We start from the raw sequence: 27,745 nt of genomic DNA on the forward strand, positions 1-27,745 counted from the left end.
CCGGAGTGGTTGGCGCCACGCCGACTGGCGGCAAAACCGGCACCAACGGCCTTTGACGCCCGCCGCCCGGCGTCGGGGCTGGCCGAAAGGCCTTCGCCGGTTCGCGCATGCGCCGGTGCGTCAGCGGCTGCTGACGCCACCACCGGCGCATGCACGGTAGGGGGGGTTCTCTTCTGCCTCCGCCATGGTGGAGGCCGTGGCGGCGGCGGAAGAAAAAGAGTGCCCCCACGACACTGGCCCGCCGGCCGATCGGTGGGCCCCGATCGCGGGCTTGGCCACCGTGGGGGCACCCCCCGGGGTCCGATCGCCCCGCACCCCCCCAGGACCCCGGGGGCCCGCTCGCGCCGGCAATCCCGCCGCCACCAGAGGTTGTTGAAATCACGGCGGTGGGAAAGGCCTCTCAGCGGTGGGACTTCGGGCCATCGCGGGCCGGAGAATCGCCGCAGGGGGCTCGCCGATCGGCACACAGGGTACGCCGATCAACGCGGCCCCACTCCCACCCCCGCCAATTCCCGGGTGGCGGAGAATTCCGGCCACAGCGGGGGTGGGATTTTCGCCAGCCCGGGCGATTCTCCGACCCTGCGGGGGATCGGAGAATTTGGCCCCGGGAGAGTGATGGACTACTCTCCATTTTCTAGATGTGTGCAGCCCCAACAACACTCGCTAGCTCGACACAATCCAGGAAAAGTAATGATTAAGAAGGCAGCTCACCACCACTTGCTGATATGTAATTAAAATGGGCAATAAATGGTCCTGCCAGCAATGGTCACACTCCATTAATGAGTTTAAAAAAATAATATTTTATCTATTGATTTGAAGTTATAGCATCAGGTGTACAAATCTTTTGATGTAATCTGTTGTGTTCTATCCAAATACTAAATACCTTTTGAAGAATACGCTGTTCAAAAATGCATGACAAACAAGAAATTAGAACTATAATGTATTTGTCAAAACTGAATAAGTATGTGTTTATTAGGATTAGGATTTGATTTATTGTCACATGTACCGAGGTACAGTGTAAAGTATTGTTCTGCGTACAGTTCAGACAGATCATTCCATACATGAAAAACATAGGACATACGATAGATACACAATGTACACATTCACAGGCATTGGGTGAGAATACAGAGTGTAGTACTACTCGGTGGAGGGGATGTATGAAGAGATCAGATCAGTCCATACGAAGGTCATTCAGGTCTGGTAACAGCGGGTAAGAAGCTGTTTTGGATCTGTTAGTGCGTGTTCTCAGGCTTTTGTATCTCCTGCCCAATGGAAGAAGTTCATAGAATTTACAGTGCAGAAGGAGGCCATTCGGCCCATCGAGTCTGCACTGGCTCCTGGAAAGAGCACCCCACCCAAGGTTAACATCTCCACCCTATCCCCATAACCCAGTAACCCCACCCAACCCTAAGGGCAATTTTGGACACTAAGGGCAATTTATTATGGCCAATCCACCTAACCTGCACATCTTTGGACTGTGGGAGGAAACCGGAGAACCCGGAGGAAACCCACAGAATTACCCGGGTGGGAGAGGTCTTTGATTTTGCTACCCGCTTTCCCAAAGCAGCAGGCGGTGTAGACAGAGTCAATGGATGGGAGGCGGATTCGTGTGATGGACTAGGATGTGTTCACGACTCTCTGTAGTTTCTTACGGTCTTGGGCTGAGCAGTTGCCATATCAGGCTGTGATGCAGCCTGGTAGGATGCTTTCTATGTTGCATCTGCAAAAATTGGTAAGTGCCAATGTGGACATGCCAAATTTCCTTCATTTTCTGAGGAAGTATAGGTGCTGTTCTGCTTTCTTGGTCATAGCATTAACGTGGGTGGACCAGGACAGATTGTTGGTGATATGCACACCTAGGAATTTGAATCTGTCAGCCATCTCCACCTCTGCACCATTGATGCAGATGGGCGGGATTCTCCGACCCCCCGCCGGGTCGGAGAATCGCCAGGGGCCGGCGTCAATCCCGCCCCCGCCGTGTCCCGAATTCTCTGTCACCAGAGATTCGGCGGAGGCGGGAATCGCGCCAGTCGGCGGGCCTCCCCCGGCGATTCTCCGGCCGGCGATGGGCCGAAGTCCTGCCGCTGTCAAGCCTCTCCCGCCGGCGGGAATCAAAACACCTACCTGTCAGGCGGGACTGGCGGCGCGGGCGGGCTCCGGGGTTCGGGGGGGGGGGGCGCGCGGGGTGATCTGACCCCGGGGGGTGCCCCCACGGTGGCCTGGCCCGCGGTCGGGGCCCACCGATCGGTGGGCGGGCCTGTGCTGTGCGGGCACTCTTTTCCTTCCGTGTTGGCCATAGCCTTCACCATGGCGGAGGCGGAAGTGACCCCCTCCCCAGCGCATGCGCGGGGATGACGTCAGCAGCCGCTGACGCTCTGGCGCATGAGCAGACTTACGCCGGCCGCCGAAGTCCTTTCGGCCTCGGCTGGCATGGCGACAAAGGCCGTCCACGTCAGCCGGCAGTGCACCAACCACTCCGGCGCGGGCCGAGGCCCTCAATGTGAGGGCTTGGTCCCTAAAGGTGTGGAGGCAGGGGAGAATCCCGGCCGATAGGTGCAATACTTTACTTCTTGAGGTCAATGACCAGCTCTTTAGTTTTGCTGACATTGAGGGAGAGATTGCTGTCACTACACCATGCCACTAGGTTCTCTATCTCCCTCCTGTACTCTGACTTATCTTTGCCTGTTGGAGTATCAACCTTTGGCAATCATATTGTTCTGCACAATGTACTCAGACTTCCACAGATTTAGGGAGAAAAAGATTGAGAAGGCAGGATATTGGCATTTTATTTTTCTGATTAATGTAATGTTTTGCACTTATCTGCTACCTAAACAATAGTTAGGTCTTCAATGACCAGAATGAGATCTACCGTACGCTATGTGTTAGTCTTGAATATATGGGTCTAATGGAGATTATTTTACTATTGGACTGTTTGTATACAGTTTATTTAATTTAAGTACCTTGCATGAGATTAGCTGTGGTGGCTCTGAAAACTGTAGCAAATGGCCATTCCTGTGCCTTATCCCCTTAAGCAAACCATACATAAAAAGAATATGGTATTTATATTTTCATACTTTTTACAGAGGATTGCATATTATATATGGGATAGAAAGAGACCCATCCTCCCAGCTCTGCTAGTGTTTATACTCCATACAAATCCTCCTTGCTCTGTATCTGACTCATCTCAGACTTTCAACATATTTTAACCTTTTCTCTCATGTACTCAGCTTTTGAAAGCATCCAGGCTATTTTCTCAACCACTTCCTGTGGTAACAAGAATCAATTTCTAACCATTCTGTGAAGAAATAAATTCTTCAGGTGCATTTATTTGCATTCAATTTATGGCTCGTAGTTTGGGTTCTCTCACAAGTGGAAACATTCTCTCCACCTCTACCCTGTCCAACCCATTCATAATTTGAGATGTCCTGAGTAAGGCCATCCCTACGTTTTCTCTGTTCTAAAGAAAAAAAGCTTCATACTGTTCAATCTTTCGTGGTGGTTCTGATACTTCATAAATTTCTTTTGCACTTTCTCCGAAGTGATATACTTTTTATAGTATCATTTTTACGATGTGGTTACATTTTTCAATAAAACTCCAAATTTAAGCAGGAAGTCAAAAAGGTAAATTGAATTCCTTCAGTGGGGAGATGCATTTTCAGTTTTCCTGAGGCACTTAACAGTTAAATATTTATGGTTAAAGCAACACAACTTCTTTTGCAATAATGAGTGGATTCTTTTGTCTATTTTAACAAGCCACCAAACTAGATACCTATACAATATGAAGTTAACCATTTCCTTTGGTTTACATTGTTAGATAAAATGTTACTTCAGGGACTTTTGACTGTGGGGTATTTTAAGATAATTCACTAAAATTAGTTAGAAATTCTCATTTTAAAAACACATCATCTTGGAAATTAAAAAGGCAGTTTAAAGTTTAAATGATATATTAACTTGCCATTCTGTTAAGAATTCACATTGCTTACAGTCAGTAATGATGTATGAGATAAGCATCCACATTAGCATTCTCCATTTAACCTTACATATATCGCGGGTGTTAAACACAAACTCTGATTCACAGGTGAATCATGAATGCTTAGGGCGAGATCTAGATCATGCCAGGTGTGGTGAGTTGCGTGAATCATGCGAGGTTGTGAGGCAGGTGCAGAGCCCAATTTGAGTCTTGCGTGCGATTCACCCGTTGATTCTACACCAGGTGCAATGGAACTGCTGAATCGTCCCCAGGTTGTTTCACCTTTATACTCTCGCTGGGGTTAATACAGTTAAAAGTAGTACAGGGTGCACCTGGCAAGGTTGTTTGAAGGGGTGGAGAAACCTTATGTGCGGTGTCAGCCAACCATGTACATTTATTCTGTCCTGCCCTGTCCGAAGTTGGAGACATTTTGGGGGTCATTTTTCAACAGCAAGTTGGCAATCTTGCACTAGGATTTGGAGCTCAGTCCCCTGGGAGCCATATTTTGGGTGTTGAACTTGCCGGAGCAGCAGACAGGAGTGGGGGCAGATGTTTTAGCTTTCGCCTCGCTGATTGCTTACAAGTGGGTCCTGTAGGGATGGGACCTGATGGAGGTTTTGTATTTGGAGAATGTTAAATTTACCTTGGGGGGGGGGGGATTGATGGATCCACAAAAGGTGGGGTCTGTTTATTTAAAGTATTGGTTACTATCAGCTGCTCTGGGGAGGGATGTTATCCTTTCAGCTTTTGGGGGTATTGGTTGGTAGCGTGAGGGGGGTGAGTTATGGTTCTTGTTGTTTTGCATTGCTTTATTTCATGTATAAAATGTTAAAATGTTAAGAACCCAATAAAAATATTTTCCAAAAGAATTTAATACTCTCAGTTTAATTCAAACCAACACTTATAGCTAAACACAAAGCACAAGAGCACATACTCGAAGGGAATATCAATTATATCATTTGCTGTTGTTTCTTCTGGTGACATCTCAAGTGACTTTAATACAACTATAGAAAATAAAACTAAGGTTAATTTTCACAGTTAAACAAAATCTTCAATATTTTACAGCAGGAAAGGGTGTGGAATCTTTCCATATCTCCCCTATTTATCATTCCTTTTCCCAATTTTCAATTTCCTGATATTTGCTATTTGACCTCATTTGAAAAAAGCAGTTCGTAAAATGTGTTTTTAATTTGATTTTCCTTTCATTTTTTTTAACTCCAGAATAAATGTTTTGAAAGTTTCAAAATGGATTGCTGCCAGATTTTGTCAAGGCTTCAATGCAGAAGCTCCAATCAGAGGTTTGCTTCTCTCAAGGCAAACTAATGTTTGTGCAAAAATAACTTCTTAAAACACAACATTCACGGTATATTTAAGATGCTGATGTAATTTAGTCCTTACATTTTAATTGAATTAATATTTGAATTCATACTACTTCCAACAAAGATATGCATGTGCATTGATACATAGGGCATGATTATCCTGTTTGGAGACTAAGTATTCCTGCTAGTGGGAAAACCAAGTGATTCTCGCTGGTGCTAGGAGTGACACTGAGGTACTATTCCATGGCACTTAGAAATGTTTTTTCACAGGATCGGAATTTTCGTGCCATTCCGTGACACTTAGTTATTTTTAAAAAGTGGATTGGAGTTTTTCCTGGGCCTGAGGTGGGTGGGGCCTAATCTCTCTGAAAAGTCCTGCTCCTCAGAAATCGGGGCTCCCTTTTTATCTCAGGATGATGTTGCACTGCTCCCTGACAGCTGGCAAGACCCATCCCCTCAGTCTCCCCTTCACTCCCCTCAGTCTTCCTTAGTTCCCTGTCCAGGCCCCACCCCTTTGACAGTGCCAACCTGACACCTTGCACTCCCGCTGGTGGAAAGGAGGTAAATACCCCCCTATACTTGCCTCCAGGGTGCCAAAGAGGTTCATTCATGGGAGGTAGGCGTCGGGGCGCCTTGGGCTTGGCTGGAGGGGGCTCAGCTTTATAGTTTTTCCTGAGTTGGGAGTTGTTTAGCTGCTTTCCCCATCTGCAGCCTGCAAACTGTCTGTCAGCATGTCAAAATTAAAGATCTCTGAGAATAAAGTGCAAGTCTTCCTATATGCACCTTCAGCCCTTTAACCTATCTGTCAGCATGCCAAGTTCTTTTTTAAAAATAAATTTAGAGTATCCAATTCATTTTTTCCAATTAAGGGGCAATTCAGCGTGGCCAATCCACCTAGCCTGCCCATTTTTGGGTTGTGGGGGCGAAACCCACGCAAACACAGGAAGAATGGGCAAACTCCACACAGACAGTGTCAGCATGCCAAGTTTAAAGATCTATGAGATGAATCTAAAGGATTACCCATTAATGTGGTGGAAAACTTCCAAGTGTTTTTTTTTACTGTCAATTTCATTGCCCTTTAACTTTTTCAAGCCTTTGTACATACATAGATGGCCAAAAGCTTTGAACAGCATTGTTTACATTAAATTTCACAGACCATTGCCTTTTAAAATTCCCTTGATTGACAGTTCCAGACAATTTCAAAGGACAGATTACCATTATTTATTCATATAGCTCTACAGCGCCCCTGGCCTCTGAAGAGCAGCTATTTTTCTAACAGTTTATTTTTAACAGACTACCATTTTGTCCTAAAGAACTTCCTAGGATGACCAAGTGCTCATAACATATGAAAGAGAATTCCAAATGTTCACCACCCTTTGAATGAAGATGTTTCTCCTCAACTCAGTCCGAAATGGCCTACCCCATATCCCGAGACTGTGCCTCTTTAGATCTTCACCATTCCTTCTTCCAGTCTGTCCAGCACTGCCAGAATGTTATATGTTTCAATGAGATCCCTCTCATTTTTCTAAACTCCAGTGAATACAGGCCTAGTTAACACAATTTCTAATCATACAACAATCCTGCCATCCCCGGAATCAGTGCCTCTATGGCAAGTATATTCTTTCTTAGGGAAGTGACCAAAACTGCGTAAAATACTACAGGTGCGGTCTCATCGATGCCCTGTACAGCTGCTGTAAGATATCCTTGCTCCTGTGCACAAGTCTCTTGCAATGAAGGCCAACATACCATGCTACATCTGCATGCTTGCTTTCAGTGATTGATGTACAGGGACACCCAAGTCCTTTGTACATCAACATCTCCCAACCTATCACTCTTTAAATAATACTCTTCATTCTGCTTTTCCTACCGAAGGGGATAACTTCACACTTATCCATGCTAATCTGCATCAGCCATGTATTTGCCCACTCACTCAATGTATCTAAATCATCTTGAAGTCCCTTTACATCCTCCTCACCACTCACATTCCAACCTAATTTTGTGTCATCAGTAAACTTGGAAATTTTACATTTGATTCCCTCATCCAAATCATTGATATACATTGTGGATAACTGGGGCCCAAGCACTGATCCCCCTGGTAACCCACCAGTCACCACCTGCCACTCTGAAAAAGACCCATTTATTCCTACTCTCTGTTGTCTGGTAACCAATTCTCAATCCATGTCAGTATATTACTCCCAATCTCATGTGCTTTAATTTTGCACACAGACCTCTCACATGGGACTAAATCAATGTTTTCTGCAAATCCAAATACACCGTATCCACTGGTTCTCCCTTGTCTATGCTACCAGATATGCCCTGCAGTAGGTTCGTCAAACATGATTTCCTTTCCATAAATCTATGTTGAATTTGTCTAATCTGATTGTTATTTTCTAAGTGTCCTGTTATCATATCCTTTATAATAGACTCAAGCATTTTCCCTACTACTGATATTAGGGTAACTGGTCTATAATTCCCTGTTTTCTTCCTCCATCCTTTTTGAACCCACCAATCTGCTGGGCTTGTTCCAGAATTTACAGATTATAGACAATGACAATCAATGCATCCACTATTTCCATGGCCATCTCCGTTTTTTAGTGTATCCTCACACCCACACTGTTTTTAACCTTTGGGGAATAATTGGGGGTAGTGGTGGAAGGATTCATGAGCTGATTACTAGCCCATTGAACTGTGTTGAACGTTCCTTCCATGACGAACAAGTCTTGGCATTGGATTCTAACCCAGAGATTCTGGTCCAGTGGTAGGTGTGGTGATATGCATGTACACATCAATGTATATAGTTGTCTATCAATGTACATAGTTATCGGTACGACCTCCGACCAGCAGGTGATGATAGAGATCCACCACGTGACTTGAGATACTGGTCAGTTAGTCGTGAGTTGTTCAAGAGGATAGTTGCATTTAGAGTAGCTTCAGGAGATTTCACTGAATTCACTGAGTAGCCATCGTCTGTATATAGTTTGTTAGTTATCTTTCCACGTGCTTGTTAATAAATCATCTTTCTAGTCAAATGACTAGATGTTCTGTGTACATCATTACAACAATCATCACACAGAACACAACATGTAGCAGGAGTGCATAATTAAAGATAACAATGGAAGAGAGGGGCGAAATAGGCTGAAGAAAGAAAAGAGAAAATTCTTCCACCAACCTGGTGAACTACGACCAACTGGAACTCAACGCAACGAAAGATTAACTGTGAAGTTAGAGATGGAAGGTTTGAAGAAAGCCTACCAGCTTCAAGTCTCAGCTAATGTAGATGAAAATTGGCATGTTTTCAAGCAGCAATACAGACTCTATGTTGCAGCCCTTGGCCTGCAGGCACAGCCTGACGAGAGGTGTTTTTGTTGCTGCTCACGGTAGCTGATCCTCAAGCAATAGAAATATACAATACCTTCGCCTTCAACAGCGAAGACGAGAGCAGGAGCTTCGATGAAGTAATACAGTATTTTGATCAGCATGGCTCTCCAAAGAAAAATGAGACGTTTGATTCGTAAGCATACCCAAAAAGCAGGTGAATCAATTTTTTATTTTGTAACCGACTTGTGGTTGAAGGCGCAGTCGTGCAATTTCTGTACTTTAAACTCGCCGGTGATCAACGACCAGATAGTGTTCGGCGAATTGAATGACAAAATATGTGGGAGATTATTCAGGGAAGAAGACCTAAAATTAGAAAATGCCATCAAGATTTGCCATGGAAGTGAGCTAGTGGCATTGTAGATTAGTATGCTCAACCGGTAACATTTTGGCGCCAATCTGGAAGAAAACACCAGTGCCAAAAGCACTGTGATGCAGTCCAAAAAGAAATGGGGTCTCAGTGCGGGCGGCCATTTTGAGTGAATCGTTATGCAGTCCAAAAAGAAACGTGGTCACGAAATGGTCGGCCGTTTTGAGCAGCAGTCTAGATCTGACATTTTGTACCAGCAATGTAGCATTCGACATTTGCCACGACTATGTCCCACTCTTGGAAAGGTCTGTTACAAACGTGGCAAAACAAATCACTTTGCCAGGCGATGTCCCTCACGTCCAACAGTTGACCAAACAGGACCAGTTAGTGTAGATAATGAGATATGCATCGATAATGTGGCTACTGGAAACATGATTTCGACGGAGGACACAAATAGTCCGACCAGCTACAAGGGCATATTTTTTCTCACCATTTGCAGCCGTAGTGATGCGGATGCAAAGACCACAGATGCTAGATGGATGGTTCCATTGATGGTCAAGAGCACGCTAATCAACATGGAAGAGAGGGCCAATCTGATCAATTTGTCAGCGTAAAAATCAAACTGAAAATGGTACAAAGATCAGTACTGAAGGACTAGAATGGTCATCGGATCACAACGTTCGGAGCATGTGAGCTCACAGTGACTGTCAAGGACAGAACGTGTATGATCATATTTGCCATAGTGGAGACGGGGCGCGAATCGCTCACAGGAGTGGAAGCATGTGAAGAGCTTGGGCTCGTTAAGATGGTATACACTGCATAAAGCATGGCACCCCGCCAGCATGTATCCTTTGAATCCATCATAAAGGATTTTACGGAGATATTTCAAGGCTTTGGCACTCTGCCTTTTACGTACCATATCCAACTAAAGGAGATACAAAGCCAGTTGTACACGTGCCGAGATGTGTACCTGCTCCACTGAAGGACAAGCTGAAAGCCGCGTTAGACTGACTCCAGGAGTCATCAGCCACCTAATGACTGGGTTAACTCCATGGTGTGCATTAAAAAGAGGAACAATGACCTGCAGATATGCATGGACCCCACAGACCTGAACCTTAACATCAAGAGGGAGCACTACCCAATTCACAAGAGGGAAAAAAATAACGTGTGTGATGGTTGGAGCGACATGTTTCAGCAAGCTGGACGTGCCACAAGGCTTCTGGCAACTGAAGCTGGACAAAGTCAGCGCAAAGTTGTGCACATTTAACACACCCTTCGGCTGCTATTGCTGCCTGAGAATGCTGTTCGGCATAATTTCAGCATGTGAAATTTTCCATCGTGCCAGGAGCACATAGTTGAAAGGTTACCAGGCATCCACGTTTATGCCGATGATATTATCATCTGGGGGTCCACATGCAATGAGCATGACAGAAGGCTTCTCAGAGTCCTACAACAGATTTTTTAAAATGGCTTGAAGCTTAATGAAGCAAAACGTCAAATTGTGGTTGCGGGACTGGCTCTCGGCACAAAGTGTGCAGCTGGATAATAAAAAGATAAAGTCCATTTTAATGATTCCAGGTGCCACAGATAAAAAGGGCATCTTACGGATACTAGGGATGATCAACTTTGTTGGCAAGTTTATTCCCAACCTGGCCTCTAAAACTTCGCAACTACGAGATTCGATAAAAAAAAGGATGCAGCCTTTCAATTGTCTCCCAGACATGAGCAGAAGAGGCGTGTTCGCTGACGACAGCGCCAGTCCCCGTGTTTTTTGACCCGGCGTAAAAGACCAAAACCTCGACCAATGGGTCAAAGGATGGCCTAGGAGCAGTGTTGTTGCAGCAGGGTGCGCATGATAGCTGGCTGCCTGTGGCTTACTACGCGTCCAGAGCGATGTCCGAGACGGAGTGCAGGTATCCGCAAATTGAAAAAGATGCCTTGGGTTAGTCACGGAGTTTAGACAAGTTTCATAATTATGTGTATGGTCTTCCAACGTTTCTTGTGGAGATTGACCTCAGGCCACTTGTATCTGTTGTGCAGAAGAATTTTGCGAAATGTCCCCGAGAACCCAAAAATGATAATGCAGCTTCAACACTATGATTTTGACTTCATGTATGTACCAGCACCTTACTAATACTAATTTCCTTCAATTTCTCCTTCTCAGTAGACTCTTAGTTCCCTAGCATTTCTGGGAAGTTTTTTGTGTTTTATTCTATGAGGACAGAACTCAAATAGTTGTTTAATTGCTTTGCCATTTCCTCATTCTCCATTATAAATTCTCCCGTTTCAGACATTTGTCTTCACTAATCTTTTTCTTTTTTCATACTTTTAGAAGATTTTATAATCTGCTTTTATCTTCTTTGCAAATTTACTCTCGTACTCTATTTTCCAACTCTTGATCAATCTCTTGGTCCTCTATTGTTGAATTCTGAACTGCTCCCAATCTTTGGACTTGCTACTTTTTCTAGCAACTTTATACAATTCCTATTTGGATCTAATACTATCCATAATTTCTTTTGTTAGCCATGGTTGGGCCAGTTTCCTTGCTTTGTTTTTGCACCAGAAAGGACTGTTTCAATGCATGCATTTGTTCCTTAAATATCGGCCATTTCCTGTCCACTGTCGTGCCTTTTGATGAAGATTCCCAATCTATCATAGCCAACTCATCCCTCATACATTCCTAGTTTCCTTTGTTTAGATTTAGGACCCTAGTTTCAGATTGGTCTTCCTCACGTTCTATCCTAATGAAGAATTCTATCATGTAAGGGTCACTCTCCCCTAAAGGGCACCAGACAACCAGATTGTTGATTAGCCCCTTCTCATAGCACAATACCAAATCTAAGATAGCATGTTCCCTAGTTGATTCCTCTGTGTTCTGGTCTAAAAGAATTCTTGTACATTCTCCAGGAATTCATCTGCCACAGTATTATTATTAGATTAAAATCCCCATGATTACTGGAGCACCCTTTCTTGTTATTTTGAAAACATTTTATTAAAGTATTTATGATTTTATAACAACAAATACAAATGTAAACATAACTCAGTAAATAACACCCACCCAACCAGCAACCATACTCAGCCAACATGGCTTATACACACAATTCCCCAGTCCCTCCCCCTCCTCTCGCTTATCTCGCCTAAACTAAACTAAACTATCTCCCCCACCCCCCCTCGTTCCCTAACTCCCCCCCCCCCCCCCCCCCCCCACTTATTTTATCTGCTTCCAGTTTAGTTTTCCCTGAAGAAGTCGATAAACGGCTGCCATCTCCGGACGAACCCTCATGTTGATCCTCTTAGGGCGAACTTGATTTTCTCAAGCCGGAGAAACCCAACCATGTCGATAACCCATACCCCTGATTTTGGGGGTCCCAGACCCTCCACGCTAATAAGATTCGTCTCCAGGCTACCATGGAGGCAAAGGCCAAAACGCCAGCTTCTCTCGCCCCCTAGACTCTCGGGTCTTCCGACAGTCCAAAAATCGTCACCTCTGGACTTGGTGCCACCCTTGCGTTTAATACCGTGGACATGACATTGGCAAAACTCTGCCAGAATCCCTTAAGCTTTGGACATGCCCAGAACATGTGGACATGGTTTGTGAGCCCTCCCGCACACCTCACAAACCTGTCCTCCACCCCTTCACAAAACCTGATCGCCCGGGCCACCAAAATGTGTGCCCGGTGGGCCACTTTAAATTGTATCAGGCTGAGCCTGCCACATGATGAGGACATGTTGACTCTGCTCAGAGCATCCTCTCATAGACCCGCCTCTATTTCCTTACCCAGCTCATCTTCCCACTTACGTTTTACCTCCCCTATCTGGGTTCCCTCCCACTCCATGAGATCTTTGTAAATTTCTGAGACCATCCCCTCCCCCACTCCCATTTTTGAAACTACCTTGTCCTGTATCCCCTGGGACGGTAGCAGCAGAAAGGTCAAAACCTGCCTTCGTACAAAGTCCCTCACCTGCAGATAACGAAACTCATTCTCTCCCAGCAATTCAAACTCCTCCTCCAGATCGTCCAAAAATGGAAAGCTTCCATCATAAACAGATCCCGCAGCCTCTCAATCCCTGCTCTCTGCAGCCTTTGAAACTCTCCATCCAGCCTCCCTGGCACAAATCGATGGTTACCACAAATTGAAGCCCACACCGACACTTCCTACACTCCCATATACTTCCACCATTGCCCCCATATCCTCAGAACTGCCACTACCATGGGCTTGTGGAGTACCGAGTCAGTGAGAATGACAGAGGTGCTGTTACCAATGCCCCTAAACTTGTGCCCCTACATGATGCCGCCTCCACCTGCTCCCTCTTCCTGATCATGGCTATATTTGCCGCACAGTAATAGTTTCTAAAGTTCGGCTGTAAAACACTTTCTATATGCATCTCTATTTCCGATTTAATATGGTCCATTACCTTACAACATTTACCATGTAATGTTGTGGGTTCTCTGAATCACTGACATCAATGACTTTTAACAGAGTAGTATGGAGGCCCATAGACAACTCCCACTGATGTTTTCCTCCCATGTTGCCAGCCTTTCTTTAGAAGTTGCAAATGTCTCTTTATAAGCTGCAGCCAACTTTTCTATAGAACATAGAACATAGAACATTACAGCGCAGTACCGGCCCTTCGGCCCTCGATGTTGCGCCGACCGTGAAACCCCTCTAAAGCCCATCTACACTATTCCCTTATCGTCCATATGTCTATCCAATGACCACTTGAATGCGTTTAGTGTTGGCGAGTCCACTACTGTTGCAGGCAGGGCATTCCACACCCTTACTACTCTCTGAGTAAAGAACCTACCTCTGACATCTGTCCTATATCTATCTCCCCTCAATTTAAAGCTATGTCCCCTCATGCTAGACATCACCATCTGAGGAAAAAGGCTCTCACTGTCCACCCTATCTAATCCTCTGATCATCTTGTATGCCTCAATTAAGTCACCTCTTAACCTTCTTCTCTCTAACGAAAACAGCCTCAAGTCCCTCAGCCTTTCCTCATAAGTTCTTTCCTCCATTCCAGGCAACATCCTGGTAAATCTCCTCTGCACCCTTTCCAATGCTTCCACATCCTTCCTATAATGCGGCGACCAGAACTGCACGCAATACTCCAAATGCGGCCGCACCAGAGTTTTGTACGACTGCAACATGACCGCATGGCTCCGAAACTCAATTCCTCTACCAATAAAAGCTAACACACCGTACGCCTTCTTAACAACCCTCTCAACCTGGGTGGCAACTTTCAGGGATCTATGTACATGGACACCGAGATCTCTCTGCTCATCCACACTACCAATAATCTTACCATTAGCCCAGTGCTCTGTCTTCCTGTTATTCCTTCCAAAATGAATCACCTCACACTTTTCTGCATTAAACTCCATTTGCCACTTGTCAGCCCAGCTCTGCAGCTTATCTATGTCCCTCTGTAACTTTTAACATCCTTCTGCACTGTCCACAACTCCACCGACTTTAGTGTCATCTGCAAATTTACTCACCCATCCTTCTACGCCCTCCTCCAGGTCATTTATAAAAATGACAAACAGCAGTGGCCCCAAAACAGATCCTTGTGGCACACCACTAGTAACTGGACTCCAGTCTGAACATTTCCCATCAACCACCACCCTGTGTCTTCTTCCAGCTAGCCAATTACTGATCCAAACTGCTAAACCGCCCTGGATCCCATGCCTCCGTATTTTCTGCAATAGCCTACCGTGGGTAACCTTATCAAACGCTTTACTGAAATCCATATACACCACATCAACTGCTTTACCCTCATCCACCTGTATGGTCACCTTCTTAAATAACTCAATAAGGTTTGTGAGGCACGACCTACCCTTCACAAAACAATGTTGACTATCTCTGATCAAATTATTCCTTTCCAGATGATTATACATCCAATCTCTTATAAACCTTTCCAAGACTTTGCCCACAACAGAAGTAAGACTCACTAGTCTACAGTTACCGGGGTTGTCTCTACTCCCCTTCTTGAACAAGGGGACAACATTTGCTATCCTCCAGTCTTCTGGCACTATTCCTGTAGACAAAGACGACTTAAAGATCAAAGCCAAAGGCTCAGCAATCTCCTCCCTAGCTTCCCTGAGAATCCTAGAATAAATCCCATCCGGCCCAGGGGACTTATCTATTTTAACACTTTCCAGAATCGCTAACACCTCCTCCTTATGAACCTCAAGCCTTTCTAGTCTAGTAGCCTGTATCTCAGTATTCTCCTCGACAACATTGTCTTTTTCCTGTGTGAATACTGATGAAAAATACTCATTTAGCACCTCTCTGATCTCCTCAGACTCCACGCACAACTTCCTACTACTGTCCTTGACTGGCCCTACTCTTACCCTAGTCATTCTTTTATTCCTGACATATATATAGAAAGCTTTAGGGTTATCCTTGATCCTACCTGCCAAAGACTTCTCATGTCCCCTCCTGGCTCTTCTTATCTCTCTCTTTAGATCCTTCCTAGCTAACTTGTAACTCTCAAGCGCCCTAACTGAACCTTCATGTCTCATCATTACATAAGCCTCCTTCTTCCTCTTGACAAGTGTTTCAACTGCTTTAGTAAACCATGGTTCCCTCGCTCGACCACTTCCTCCCTGCCTGACAGGTACATACTTATCAAGGACACGCAGTATCTGTTCCTTGAACATGCTCCACATTTCCATTGTGCCCATCCCCTGCAGTTTTCCTCTCCATCTGATGCATCCTAAGTCTTGCCTCATCGCATCATAATTGCCTTTCCCCCAGATATGACTCTCGCCTTGCGGTATTTACCTATCCCTTTCCATCACTAAAGTAAATGTAATCGAATTGTGGTCATAATCACCAAGGTTCTCACCTACCTCCAAATCTAACACCTGTCCTGGTTCGTTACCCAGTACCAAATCCAATACGGCCTCACCTCTCGTTGGCCTATCTACATACTGCGTCAGGAAATCCTCCTGCACACATTGGACAAAAACGGACCCATCTAAAGTACTCGAACTATAGTGTTTCCAGTCAATATTTGGAAAGTTAAAGTCCCCCATAACAACTACCCTGTTACTTTTGCTCCTATCCAGAATCATCTTTGCAATCCTTTCCTCTACATCTCTGTAACTTTTCGGAGGCCTGTAGAAAACCCCTAACAGTGTGACCTCTCCTTTCCTGTTTCTAACCTCAAACCATACTACCTCAGTAGACGAGTCCTCGTCTCTTTATTAGCTGCATATGCATCTTTGGACGGCACACTTACTATTTCTAAGTTGCTAAGTATTTAACTATCCCTTTGAATACCGGTGGGTCTCATTGAGTCCCCACACTCCCACCGTAATGTAGTATTCCCCTCCCAGGTCGTGATCGGGTCAGACAAAATGACATTGAGATTCCAGTTGTCCAAAAAGATAGTCTATGCCGTCTTTTATCAGATACTTTTTGAAGGCCACTAGATTCTGCAAGTGATCCCTCAGTCCCAACAGGTTTTAGAGTTCAGATCCTGAGAATTACATAAATAATGTGACAACACTGAAATGTTTCAGTGTGAGGGGCAGCACAATGGTGCACTGGTTAGCATTGCTGCCTCACGACGCAGAGGTCCCAGGTTCGATCCTGGCTCTGGGTCACTGTCCTTGTGGAGTTTGCACATTCTCCCCGTGTTTGCGGGGGTTTCACCCCCATAACCCAAAGATGTGCAGAGTCGGGCATGATAAATTACCCCTTAATTGGAAAAAATGGATTGGGTACTCTAAATTTATCTGTACAAAATGCTTCAGTGTGTCATTATTTTGACTCAGGTCCCAGTTTATGCTCATCATTAACTGTCAGGAAATTGGGTGTGATAAATAGGTCAACGGCAAGACTGTCAAATCGTAACAAAGTGGAAAGATGTATTCAAAAGAAATACGACTTAATAAACTGGGCAGTAACCAATGCAACTTAACAGGTTATCTTTTTTTCGGCTATGGATTTGACTTTTAGACATCTTTTTCTTGCCATTTTCAAACTTATCTTTGGTGCAAACTGCCCAGACTTCTGCAGTTTATTCTTCAGACTTCTGTGATTTGATCATGTTTTGGATACCTGTCAGAGGCAACCACTTCCCTTTGGGTCTGTCTTCTCTCCAATCCAAAGAACATGTGATTTTAACCTTTTTTCTAATACACTGAACTATAACTCATCACATATGAGCCAATTGACCAGTTATGAGGACATGTAATTGATTTTGATTGGTCTCTTGTATCTGCTGTTAGCTTCAATGTCTCAGTTGCTGTGGCGGAGTTTGTCACAGGTCAGAAAATATGACACATAAACCAGAAAAATTACCTGCTCTTTCGCAAGTGCACACTAGCAACCAGAATGAGGCCATTTTCCTCTTCAGGGACCAATGTTTAAAAGGATAAGTACATTAAAAAAACAGAGTTTGTTTTATTAAGTATTCAATCAAAATATGTTTTTGTTATTTTTGAATGGAATAAGGGGAAAGTGCTTTGTTAAAAATGTCATTTGCCCTTTGAAAATTTTATATGCTGCTGAAATCAATGCCAATGCAAACAAACAACACCACCGTGAAGAAAATGAATTCCTTTTCAAAATTCTGTTCATCAACATTGTGCCAATGATGCTGACATTTGTACTTTGACATTGAAATCATTCCATGACTATGAGCGTATCATCACACCCAGGCCGTTTTCCTCCTGTGGGGAGTAGTGGGGGAAGTGGTGGAAGGATTCCTGAGCTGTTTATCAGCCCATTGAACCGTATTATGAATGGTCCATCCATGGCCAACGAGGCCTGGTATTGGACTCAAACCCAGAGCTTCTAACCAAGCAGTGGGACGCCACCACTGCGCCACAAAGCTTCCAATTAGCATATGAGCACTTAAAATAATTAAAGGATGTTCCTTTATCTAATCCTTAAACGGTTATAATGGTTTCTTGGAAAAGGACATTTGCATTTTCTAATGCTATAATACCGATTGGCACACATTCACATCTATCTTATGGAATCATACGGTTAATAAGGGTAGGTTCACAGAGATATTTTGGTCATTGTAATTGAGGGGCATAAGTACATGTATTTTATGTGAGTCTACAGTCCCTGCAACTCCTAACTACCCCGTGCTTGTGAGCACATCAAGCTTCTGATACTGGGAAGAATATTTTGACACATTTTCTTTCTCGTAGTTGGATAAATGCAAGTCAAAAGTTGAAGTAGCTTCCTTGGCCTAGGGTTTAAGTGGAGTTGAAGGCAGTGAGGGTTGAAGGGTGGGTGGTGGTGTGATGTCTAACACAGTTGTCCATCAGATATTCTTCCCAGTATAAGAAGCTTGATGTGCTCACAAGCACAGGTTAGTTAGGATTTGCAGGGACGTAGACTCTCATAAAATACATGTGCTTATTCCCCTCAATTACAATGACTTCAAAATATCTCTGTGAACCGACCCTTATTAATCGTATATGATTCCATAAGATAAATGTGAATGTGTGCCGATCGTACTATAGCATCATAAAATGCAAATGTCCTTTTCCGAGAAACCATTATAACCATTTAAGGATTAGATAAAGGAACATCCTTTAATTATTGTAAGTGCTCATATGCTAATTGGAAGCTTTGTGGCGCAGTGGTGGCGTCCCACTGCTTGGTCAGATATGGCCATGTTTGTTTGCTTTTTGAGGGGTGGAAGGTGGAGATGTTATCCCCTGAAGGCAATGACCTAGATGGGAGGTAATGAATATTTTTAATGGGGGGGTGGGAAGGACATTAAAAGGTGGAGGTTACAGAGTTGTAGAACAAATCAGTGCTGCAGAGATAATATGATAATTGGAGGATCAGAGTCTGGATTATTTTTCTCCCTTTGACTTTGGGCACAATCTACCGGAATGGGGACAAAGTCCCGTAGCTCGAGATTAGCCGGGTGTTTCCTGGCACCGAAGTGCCGAGAAACACCCCGCTATCTAACACCCATCTGGGTAGATCAGGGGCCTCAGCGGGGAACTCCCTTTCTGCACTAAGAAACTTTGCTCACCTGAACTCCTCATGTGCAGCGAATGACTGGGATGCCATTTCTAAAGGTGTCCCGATCTCTTGAGCCCCCAATGCAACCCCTGAATCCCCCCCAAGTCCCAACACACTAAAAAGGGGTTCCCAGGTTCTCCAGGGCACAAAATGGGACCTTCTGCCATCCATCTATCACGTCGCATTGCGCTGCATTTCGGACGCAACGCAGCCTGTAGATCCCACCTTTCCTCCCTTTCTTCCTTTTTTCTGTCTTTCTAGTCCTACACAGAAGGAAACAAAAAAATGTGAAAGAACAAAATCAATAAAACTGTGGCAACCAAAGGCTGGAGCAGCAAAAAAGAAATGGATAGCAAAGTGAAGCACATTTTTTTCTTTTATATTCTATTCTATTATATTATATTATATGGGTTACGGGTATAGGGTGGATACGTGGGTTTGAGTAGGGTGATCTGCTCGGCACAACATTGAGGGCCGAAGGGCCTGTTCTGTGCTGTACTGTTCTATGTTCTATGTCCTACTTCGAACTGTGCATGTGGTTTTTTTTAATGCTTAATTTTTTTATTCCAGTGTTTTTCGGGTGAGATATTTGTTGAATATAAAAGAAAAAAATGAGCTTCACTTTGCTATCCATTTCTTTTTTGCTGCTCCAGCCTTTGGTTGCCACAGTTTTATTGATTTTGTTCTTTCACATTTTTTTGTTTCCTTCTGTGTCATCGTGCCGCTTTTAGCAATTGCGGAGCGGAGAAATGAGATCATCAAGGGGAGACATGTTACATTCTGGTGCTTGGCCGGATGGAATTAGTGTACTAGAGAACATATAGTTCATGACCAGTTGAATGTTGATTGTTAAACAATAATGTGGGTAGGATAACAATAAGAAAACTATCAAAATCTACTAACTCTAAATTACTACTGTAAATTATCTAAGAGCTACGACAAATGCGGCTATCCACTGCGAAGACTATCTCCAGACTCCTCGAGGTAGGAGTGTCATGTGGTTATTCTTTACTGCCATCTGCTGGTTGGAGGTCGTATCTATTAATGCTTATGCTGATTGCTTAAGCATTCCATCACAAGACAGAACTTCCATTATTCTATTTCCTGAAGCCTCCAGAACTAGACTTCAGCTCATGAAGCTAGTGGGAGGCTAGCACTGTACAGGTTTGGTTGTAGGTACTTGGTATTTATTCTACTTAAAGCATGCTTTCTTTAATTCTTCTTAAAGCAAATGACCAAGACTAGTTGATTTTTCAAAAGATGCTTTTTTTTTTATAAATGTTTTTTATTCAGTTTTCATGTTTTATATTGAACAAATTACAAATTGTTAGAGAGAGAAAAAAAAACACGCAAAAATTAACATATATATTTACAGGTGAGCATCTTCGTAGTAATAACTGTGGCCTCCCCCTCTTTGCCGGCATACATATTTTACATTCCCCAACATGTTTATTGGCATTTATTTAGTTTGGTTTTGGGCCTTAGCTAGCCATCAAACCCCCGTAACGAGCCCGTAGCCCCCCCCCCCCTCCCCGCCGGCTACCTTCCCCCGACTATTCTTCCTCTTGTACGTTGGCCACAAACAGGTCCCGGAACAATTGCATGAATGGCTCCCACGTTCTGTGGAAGCCGTCGTCCGACCCTCGGATGGCGAATTTGATTTTCTCCATTTGGAGAGAATCCGAGAGGTCGGACAGCCAGTCTGCAGCTCTGGGCGGTGCTGCTGACCGCCAGCCAAACAGGATTCTACGGCGGGCGATCAGGGAGGCAAAGGCAAGGGCGTCCGCCCTCCTCCCCAGGAATAGATCTGGCTGGTCTGAAACCCCGAAGACCGCCACTATCGGGCATGGCTCCACCCTCACCCCCACCACTTTGGACATAGCCTCGAAGAAGGCTGTCCAGTACTCCACAAGTCTGGGGCAAGACCAGAACATGTGGGCGTGGTTGGCCGGGCCTCTTTGGCACCGCTCACATCTGTCCTCCACCTCCGGGAAGAACCTACTCATACGGTTTCTCGTTAAGTGGGCTCTATGTACCACTTTTAGTTGCGTCAGGCTGAGCCTTGCGCACGTGGAGGTGGAGTTGACCCTATGCAGTGCTTCGCTCCAGAGTCCCCACCCTATCTCCATCCCCAGGTCGTCCTCCCATTTCCTTCTTGTTGCGTCCAGTATGGTGTCGTCCCTATCTACCAGTCGGCCATACATGTCACTACAGTTCCCTTTCTCTAGGATACTTGCGTCCAGTAGGTCTTCCAGTAGTGTCTGTCGTGGCGGTTGTGGGTACGTCCTTGTCTCCTTTCGTAGGAAGTTTTTGAGCTGCAGGTACCGTAGCTCGTTCCCCCCAGCTAGCTGAAATTTCTCTGTCAGTTCGTCCAGTGTTGCGATCCTGTCGTCCGTGTATAGGTCCCTGACTGTCAGTGTCCCCCCGTCCTGTCTCCACCTTTTGAAGGTGGCGTCAGTCAGTGCTGGTTTGAACCTATGGTTGTTGCAGATGGGAGCCTTGTCCGACATTTTGTTCAGGCCAAATTGCTGCCGCAGTTGGTTCCAGGATTGGAGGGTGGCTGTCACCACTGGGCTGCTGGAGTGTTTTTTGGGTGGGGATGGGAGTGCTGCCGTGGCGAGGGCCCGGAGGGTGGTCCCCATGCAGGAGGCCTCCTCCGCACGCACCCACTCGGCTTCTGGCTCCTGGATCCATCCCCTTACTCGCTCGGCTGTTGCCGCCCAGTGGTAGAATTGTAGATTCGGGAGGGCTAGCCCCCCCCTGGATTTTGTTTTCTGTATGACCTTCTTTGGGATCCTAGCATTTTTACCCCCCCATACGAACGCCATGATAAGTTTGTCCAGCACTATGAAGAAGGCCTTGGGGATGTAGATCGGAATGGATCTAAACAGGAAGAGGAACCTGGGCAATACGTTCATTTTGATCGTCTGGACTCTTCCTGCGAGGGAGAGTGGGAGTGTGTTCCATCTTTGCAGGTCCTTTTTTACTTCCTCCGTCAGGCTGGTGAGGTTCCATTTGTGGATCCCTTTCCAGTCATGGGCTATTTGGATCCCCAGGTAGCGGAATTTATGTCGGGCTTGTTTGAACGGCAGCCCCTTTAGTGCTCCCCCCCCCTTGCTGGTGTACTGGGAAGATCTCGCTTTTGCTCATGTTGAGTTTGTAGCCCGAGAAGGCTCCAAACTCTTTCAGGAGCGCGATGATTCCGTCCATGCTGCTTTGTGGGTCCGAGATGTAGAGGAGCAGATCGTCTGCATAGAGTGAGACTCTGTGCTCTCTGCCTCCCCTTCGGATCCCCCTCCAATTTTTTGCTGCCCTGAGCGCAATTGCTAGCGGTTCGATTGCTAGTGCGAACAGCAGTGGGGACAGTGGGCATCCTTGTCTGGTGCCCCTGTGCAGCTGGAAGTATTGGGAGTTGGTATTGTTGGTCCGTACACTCGCCATGGGGGCGTTGTATAGGAGTTTTACCCACGCGGTGAACCCTGTTCCAAGCCCGAACTGCTCCAGTACCTCTATGAGGTATTTCCATTCGACTCTGTCGAAGGCCTTTTCTGCGTCCAGGGAGACGATCACCTCTTGTGTTCTCTCCCCGGAGGGGGTCATTATCACGTTCAGCAGGCGCCTGATGTTCGAGGTGAGCTGTCTACCTTTGACGAAGCCCGTCTGGTCCTCTGTGACCACCTCAGGTACACAGTCTTCTAGCCTTTTGGCTAGGATTTTGGCCAGTATTTTGGCGTCTGCGTTCAGCAGAGATATGGGTCTGTATGACCCACATTCCGTTGGGTCTTTGTCTTTCTTAGGTATCAGCGAGATTGAGGCCTGTGCTAACGTGGGTGGCAGTGTGCCCCTAGCTAGCGAGTCTGTGAACATCTCCCGCAGGTGCGGGGCCAGCGCTGTCGCAAATTTTTTGTCGAAGTCCGCCGGGAATCCGTCCGGTCCCGGCGCCTTCCCCGTCTGCATGGAGCTGATACTGTCCATGATCTCTCCCAGTGCTAGTGGTGCTTCCAGGTCCCGTTTCCTTCCCTCTCCCACGACTGGAATGACCAGTCCATCAAGGAACCGGTTCATCCCAGCCTTCCCCGTTGGGGGCTCTGAGGTGTACAGCTCTTGGTAGAAGGCCTTGAAGGTTTCGTTAATCCTCTCTGGTTCTGTTTCCAACATGCCTCTGGTACCCCTGATTTGCCCAATTTCTCTGGTGGCTGCCTGCTTTCTCAGCTGGTGTGCCAACAGGCGGCTGGCTTTGTCTCCGTGTTCGTACAGGGTCCCGCGTGCCTGGCGGAGTTGGTGTACTGCTTTCCTGGTGGAGAGCAGGTCAAAGTTCCTTTGTAATTCTTTTCTCTCCGCCAGGAGCTCTACGGTCGGGGCCTCGGAGTATTTACGGTCTACCTCCAGTATGGAGTCGACCAGCTTCTGCCCAGCCACCCATTCCTCCCTATCTCTTTGCACTTTGAAGGCAATGATTTCCCCCCTTATTACGGCCTTAAGCGCTTCCCAGAACGTGGAGGATGATACCTCCCCGTTTTGGTTGTTCTCTGTGTACTCCGCTATGGCCCGCGCTATCCTTTCGCTGAAGGCCTTGTCAGCTAGTAAGGCACCGTCCAACCTCCATGGAGCCCTTCCCGTCTCCAGCCGCACGTCCATGTAGTGTGGGGCGTGGTCTGATATCACAATTGCGGAGTATTCCACCTTGTCTATCCCTGGAAGCACCGTTTTCCCCACCACAAAGAAGTCAATTCTGGAGAACACGTTGTGTACTGGGGAGAAGAAGGAGAATTCTTTCTCCCCCGGGTGGGCGAACCTCCAGGGGTCCACAGCTCCCATCTGCTCCATAAAGTGACCGAGTTCCCTTGCCATGTTTGAGGTTTTCCCCGTTTTGGGGTTTGATCTGTCCGTCTTTGGGTCCTGTACACAGTTGAAGTCCCCCCCCATGATTAGTCGATGCGTCGCTATGTCCGGGATTTCTGCCAAGGTCTTTTGGATGAAGCTCGTGTCGTCCCAGTTGGGCGCGTACACGTTGACTAGGACTACCGGCGCCCCACCCAGGGCCCCGCTGACCATGACATATCGCCCCCCTGGGTCTGTAACCGTCTTTGTCGCCCTAAACATTGTCCTCTTGCCGATCAGTATCGCCACCCCCCTGGCCCTTGTCCCATAGCAGGAATGGTAGGTTTGTCCCACCCAGCCCTTTCTTACCCGCAGTTGGTCCTGCTCCCTCAGATGCGTCTCTTGGAGGAAGACTATGTCGGCCCTCATATTTCTGAGGTGGGTGAGGACTCTGGATCTCTTCACTGGGCCGTTAAGTCCCCTTACGTTCCAGGTGATTATCCTGGTGGGGGGCTTCTGCCCCCTCGTTCCTGTGGGATTAACCATGTTTGTCTGGTGGACGAGCCCCTGCCCTCCGGGGTTTCCCTTTGTTAGGGGGCCGTCCAGGATGGCCGCTACCACTGCTCTCCCCATGCGTTCGGGTCTCTGCGCTCCGGGGTTTCCCCTTGTCTTGGGGGCACCCGCCATGGCCGCCAACTGTGTGTCCGCCACGTGGGTAGTCCCCTGCACTCTGGGGGGCCCCTTTGCCCACAGACCGTACTGGGTGGGTGCTTGCAGCGGTTCCTTGTTCCGAGCCCTTGGTTGTGGTACTTTGTAGCCCTGTTCCTTTTCTGGCCTCGTTTGTCCCTTTGACCCTACCTTTCCTCTCCCTGTGTGCCCCCCCCCCTGGTCTCTCCCTCTACCCTCCTCCCCTGTATACCCCTCCTTTGCTCCTCTATACCCTATTCCTGTCCCCGTTTGCTCTCCCGACTTTGGTGGGTGATCTCCCCCCTCCCCTGCCTGGCGCCTTCCCCCCTGTTGGGGGTGCGCAGCGGCCCTGCTTTGTTGCGTGCCCCCGGCGCTAGCTTTCCTGCTATTACGGTGGCTCCCCTCTCGGAGGTTGTTGTCTCGCTTCTCCTCTACCTGGCCTCTACGGTTTTCTGCCTGCTCTTCCCCCATCCTACCCATTGGCGTGTCGTTGCTCCTTGCCAGGGGCCTCTCGTCCCTACCCCCCCCCCCCCCCCCCCCCCCCCCCCCGCTGTTCTTCCAGCCCGTGCTCCTCGACAAATCTATTCGCCTCAGCAGGGGCTGTAAAGAAATATTCCTTGTTTTGGTATGTGACCCAGAGCTTCGCTGGGTACAGCATACCAAAACGCACTTTGTTCCTGTAGAGAGCCGCTTTCGCTCTGTTAAACTCAGCCCGTTTCTTAGATATATCCACTCCAAGGTCTTCATATATTCGGATGGTGTGCCCGTCCCATTTGCTGGCTCTATTTTCCTTGGCCCAGCGCAGGATTGCCTCCCTATCCCGGTACCGGTGCAGTTTCAAAAGATGCTTTTGAAAAAAAAAATACACAACGTGTTAGAACAGTTTTATATATCTTTTAATTTAAACAGCATTAACATTGCAATTTTTAACAGCACATGTCAAGTTTGAGTTCCTTTGTTGGCATATTGGGCAAATACACCCGCTGGGTGTACTGATGCTTACGGACTGGACAGTTCCAGCTTTGTTCCCCAAGTCTCTGCTGGGCCAGACGATCAAACACAGCGAGAGTGTTACAATTGGCCTTAGTGACCTGGGTTGGAGATGGGGAAAAAAGGGATGCATGCTCCTAGTCACCATCCAGGATTCCTGCTGGAACATGCCAGAATTACGGCTATAGCTCTGCTAATTCACTAAATCCACTCACACACTTACTTATTTATTATCTGTTCACAGGAGACATTGTTAATGTGCTCATGGGTGTGTGCATTGACCCAACCTTATCAAACAAAGTAACCAACCTGTCTTCCCTGCTCGGATTCATGAACATTACTCGTATCACCAGCTGTTCACAAAATGGAACTCGAAGAAGAATGACTGAGATAGAAGTCTCTTTAAATCATTCCAGCAATGCAAGGAATCGGGGAAAATTGACTTGTCAGGATGTAACTGCACATTTTATAGCCACAGGCTGGTTTACATGTAAAACAAAGGAAAAGCATACACAGCATCAGGGATCTCCTCCTCAGGGTAAAGTCATGAAATTTATTTGGTGTTTACATCATGTCCAAAACTTTGTAATTTGTCATGTTACTACTTACAAAACCTCAAGATCTCAAAAGTGCTTGGGTACATTTTCTTCATATAGCTCTCATTTGACTTTACTCTCTGTGGAGAATTAAGTTGTGATAGCTGTTTTAAAGTAGAAATGCTCTTTATCTCATATAAAAACATTTATTGTAAGCACCATGGGCTGGATTCTCCGCTGTCGGGATCCTCCGTTTTGCTGGCTTCCCAGGGCTTTCCCGACGGCATGGGACTGCCCCACAATGGAAAACCCCATCGACCAGCCGGCAAAACGGAGCATCCCGCTGGCGTGCTGAACCAGAAATCTGGCAGGGCGGAGAATCCAACCCCATGTATTTTGTTTTTAGATAAGGCACGTTTGATTTTCAAACCTACTGTAACAGGCGGAATCTTCAGGCTGCACTCGCTGCCTGTGGGACCAGCAGTGAGGGCGGAAAATCCCACGGGAATTGGGAAACTTAATTCTTGGCAGAGAGATCGTGTTTCTCGATTTCCCCGCCCCTCGCCAGATCTCACAAGATTCATGCCCACAAATGTGGGTGTGCACCTTATTTTAATACATTTTAATACATTTAAATGTTATTAGCGGATACCCCGCCAAATGATATTTCCCCTCTAAATATTCATCCTCGCCGACGTTTACAACAGGTTGAGCCAGGTGTGAGGCAGCCGAGGGGATCCCTCCAAGGGCACAGACGTAAATATAGCCCCTGAGGGCGGTGCCAACCTGTGCCAATGATTGGACCTAAATGGGAGTCCCATGGGAGGGGTGTGGGGATGATGTTGCTGTGTGGTGGGGTGGGAAGAGCAGAGATTGAGGGGGGGGGAGAGGTTGCCAGTGATGAATGTTGGTGAGGCAGTGGGGTGTGTGTGTACTGGCAATGTATGTCAGGGGAGGTGGGAAGAGCCCCCAAGGCCTCCATGATATGGAATGGGGCCACTCGGCTGCAGCACTGTTTGGAGCCTCTCTCAGAGGCCCCGCCCCACCAGTGTTAGTGTAAACCATGCCCACTCTTTTCTGTGGCTCAAAATTCCATGAGATAACTAGTCTATGCAACTGGAGAGTTACACGCCAGTTTTCTGTCTGAGCCTGACACTTCGCAAATTCTGGTACGGTTCCACCCCATGAAATAGTCAAGGGTTACCACCTAAAACCCAATTTAAGTTGTGCAGTTAACACAATTCCTCTTGATATGACCTAATTCTGGATGGTGTTACAATTCAAAATTGAATGGTTTATCAACATTGTGATGACACAGCAAGGTATTGGATGAGAAAAGACTATTTAACCACCAAGACTTTTCACTGCACTTTTTGTTCTGACGTGAATTCTACCTCAAAAGCGAGATACATGGATATAAACTAAACTGCAACTGCACCTATCAACAGAGAGACAGCTAATGGGCTACATTTTACAGATTACCCTTGGGTGAGAAAACATGTGCTTGAACCCGTAAATTAGGGCATTATGCTGATGGAGGGGCTGGCCCACCACAATCTTTTGGGTAGCCAGGGAGGCATTAGTAGGTCACCCACCTAGGGCCCAATTGAGGACATTAAGTGAACAATGAGTGCAAAATTAAAGGTCGCTTTCTGCCGCCACACTGATTTATGAACATTGGGTTGGATTATATGATCCCCCACCAGTGGATCTGTTGGGGTGCATGTAAAATC

At 46.4% G+C, this 27,745-nt stretch overlaps 1 protein-coding gene across 1 annotated transcript in view; it reads left to right on the top strand.

Moving 5' to 3' along the window:
- LOC119962984 overlaps positions 1-27,745 on the top strand; it is a 104,064-nt gene that overhangs the window by 4,118 nt on the left and 72,201 nt on the right. The window contains exon 2 of the mRNA XM_038791407.1: positions 25,721-26,014. Coding sequence (XP_038647335.1) covers positions 25,721-26,014 — 294 coding nt within the window. The remainder of the gene's footprint in view (positions 1-25,720; positions 26,015-27,745) is intronic.

This window comes from Scyliorhinus canicula, chromosome 3, assembly GCF_902713615.1.
Source record: "Scyliorhinus canicula chromosome 3, sScyCan1.1, whole genome shotgun sequence".
Lineage (NCBI taxonomy): Eukaryota > Metazoa > Chordata > Chondrichthyes > Carcharhiniformes > Scyliorhinidae > Scyliorhinus > Scyliorhinus canicula.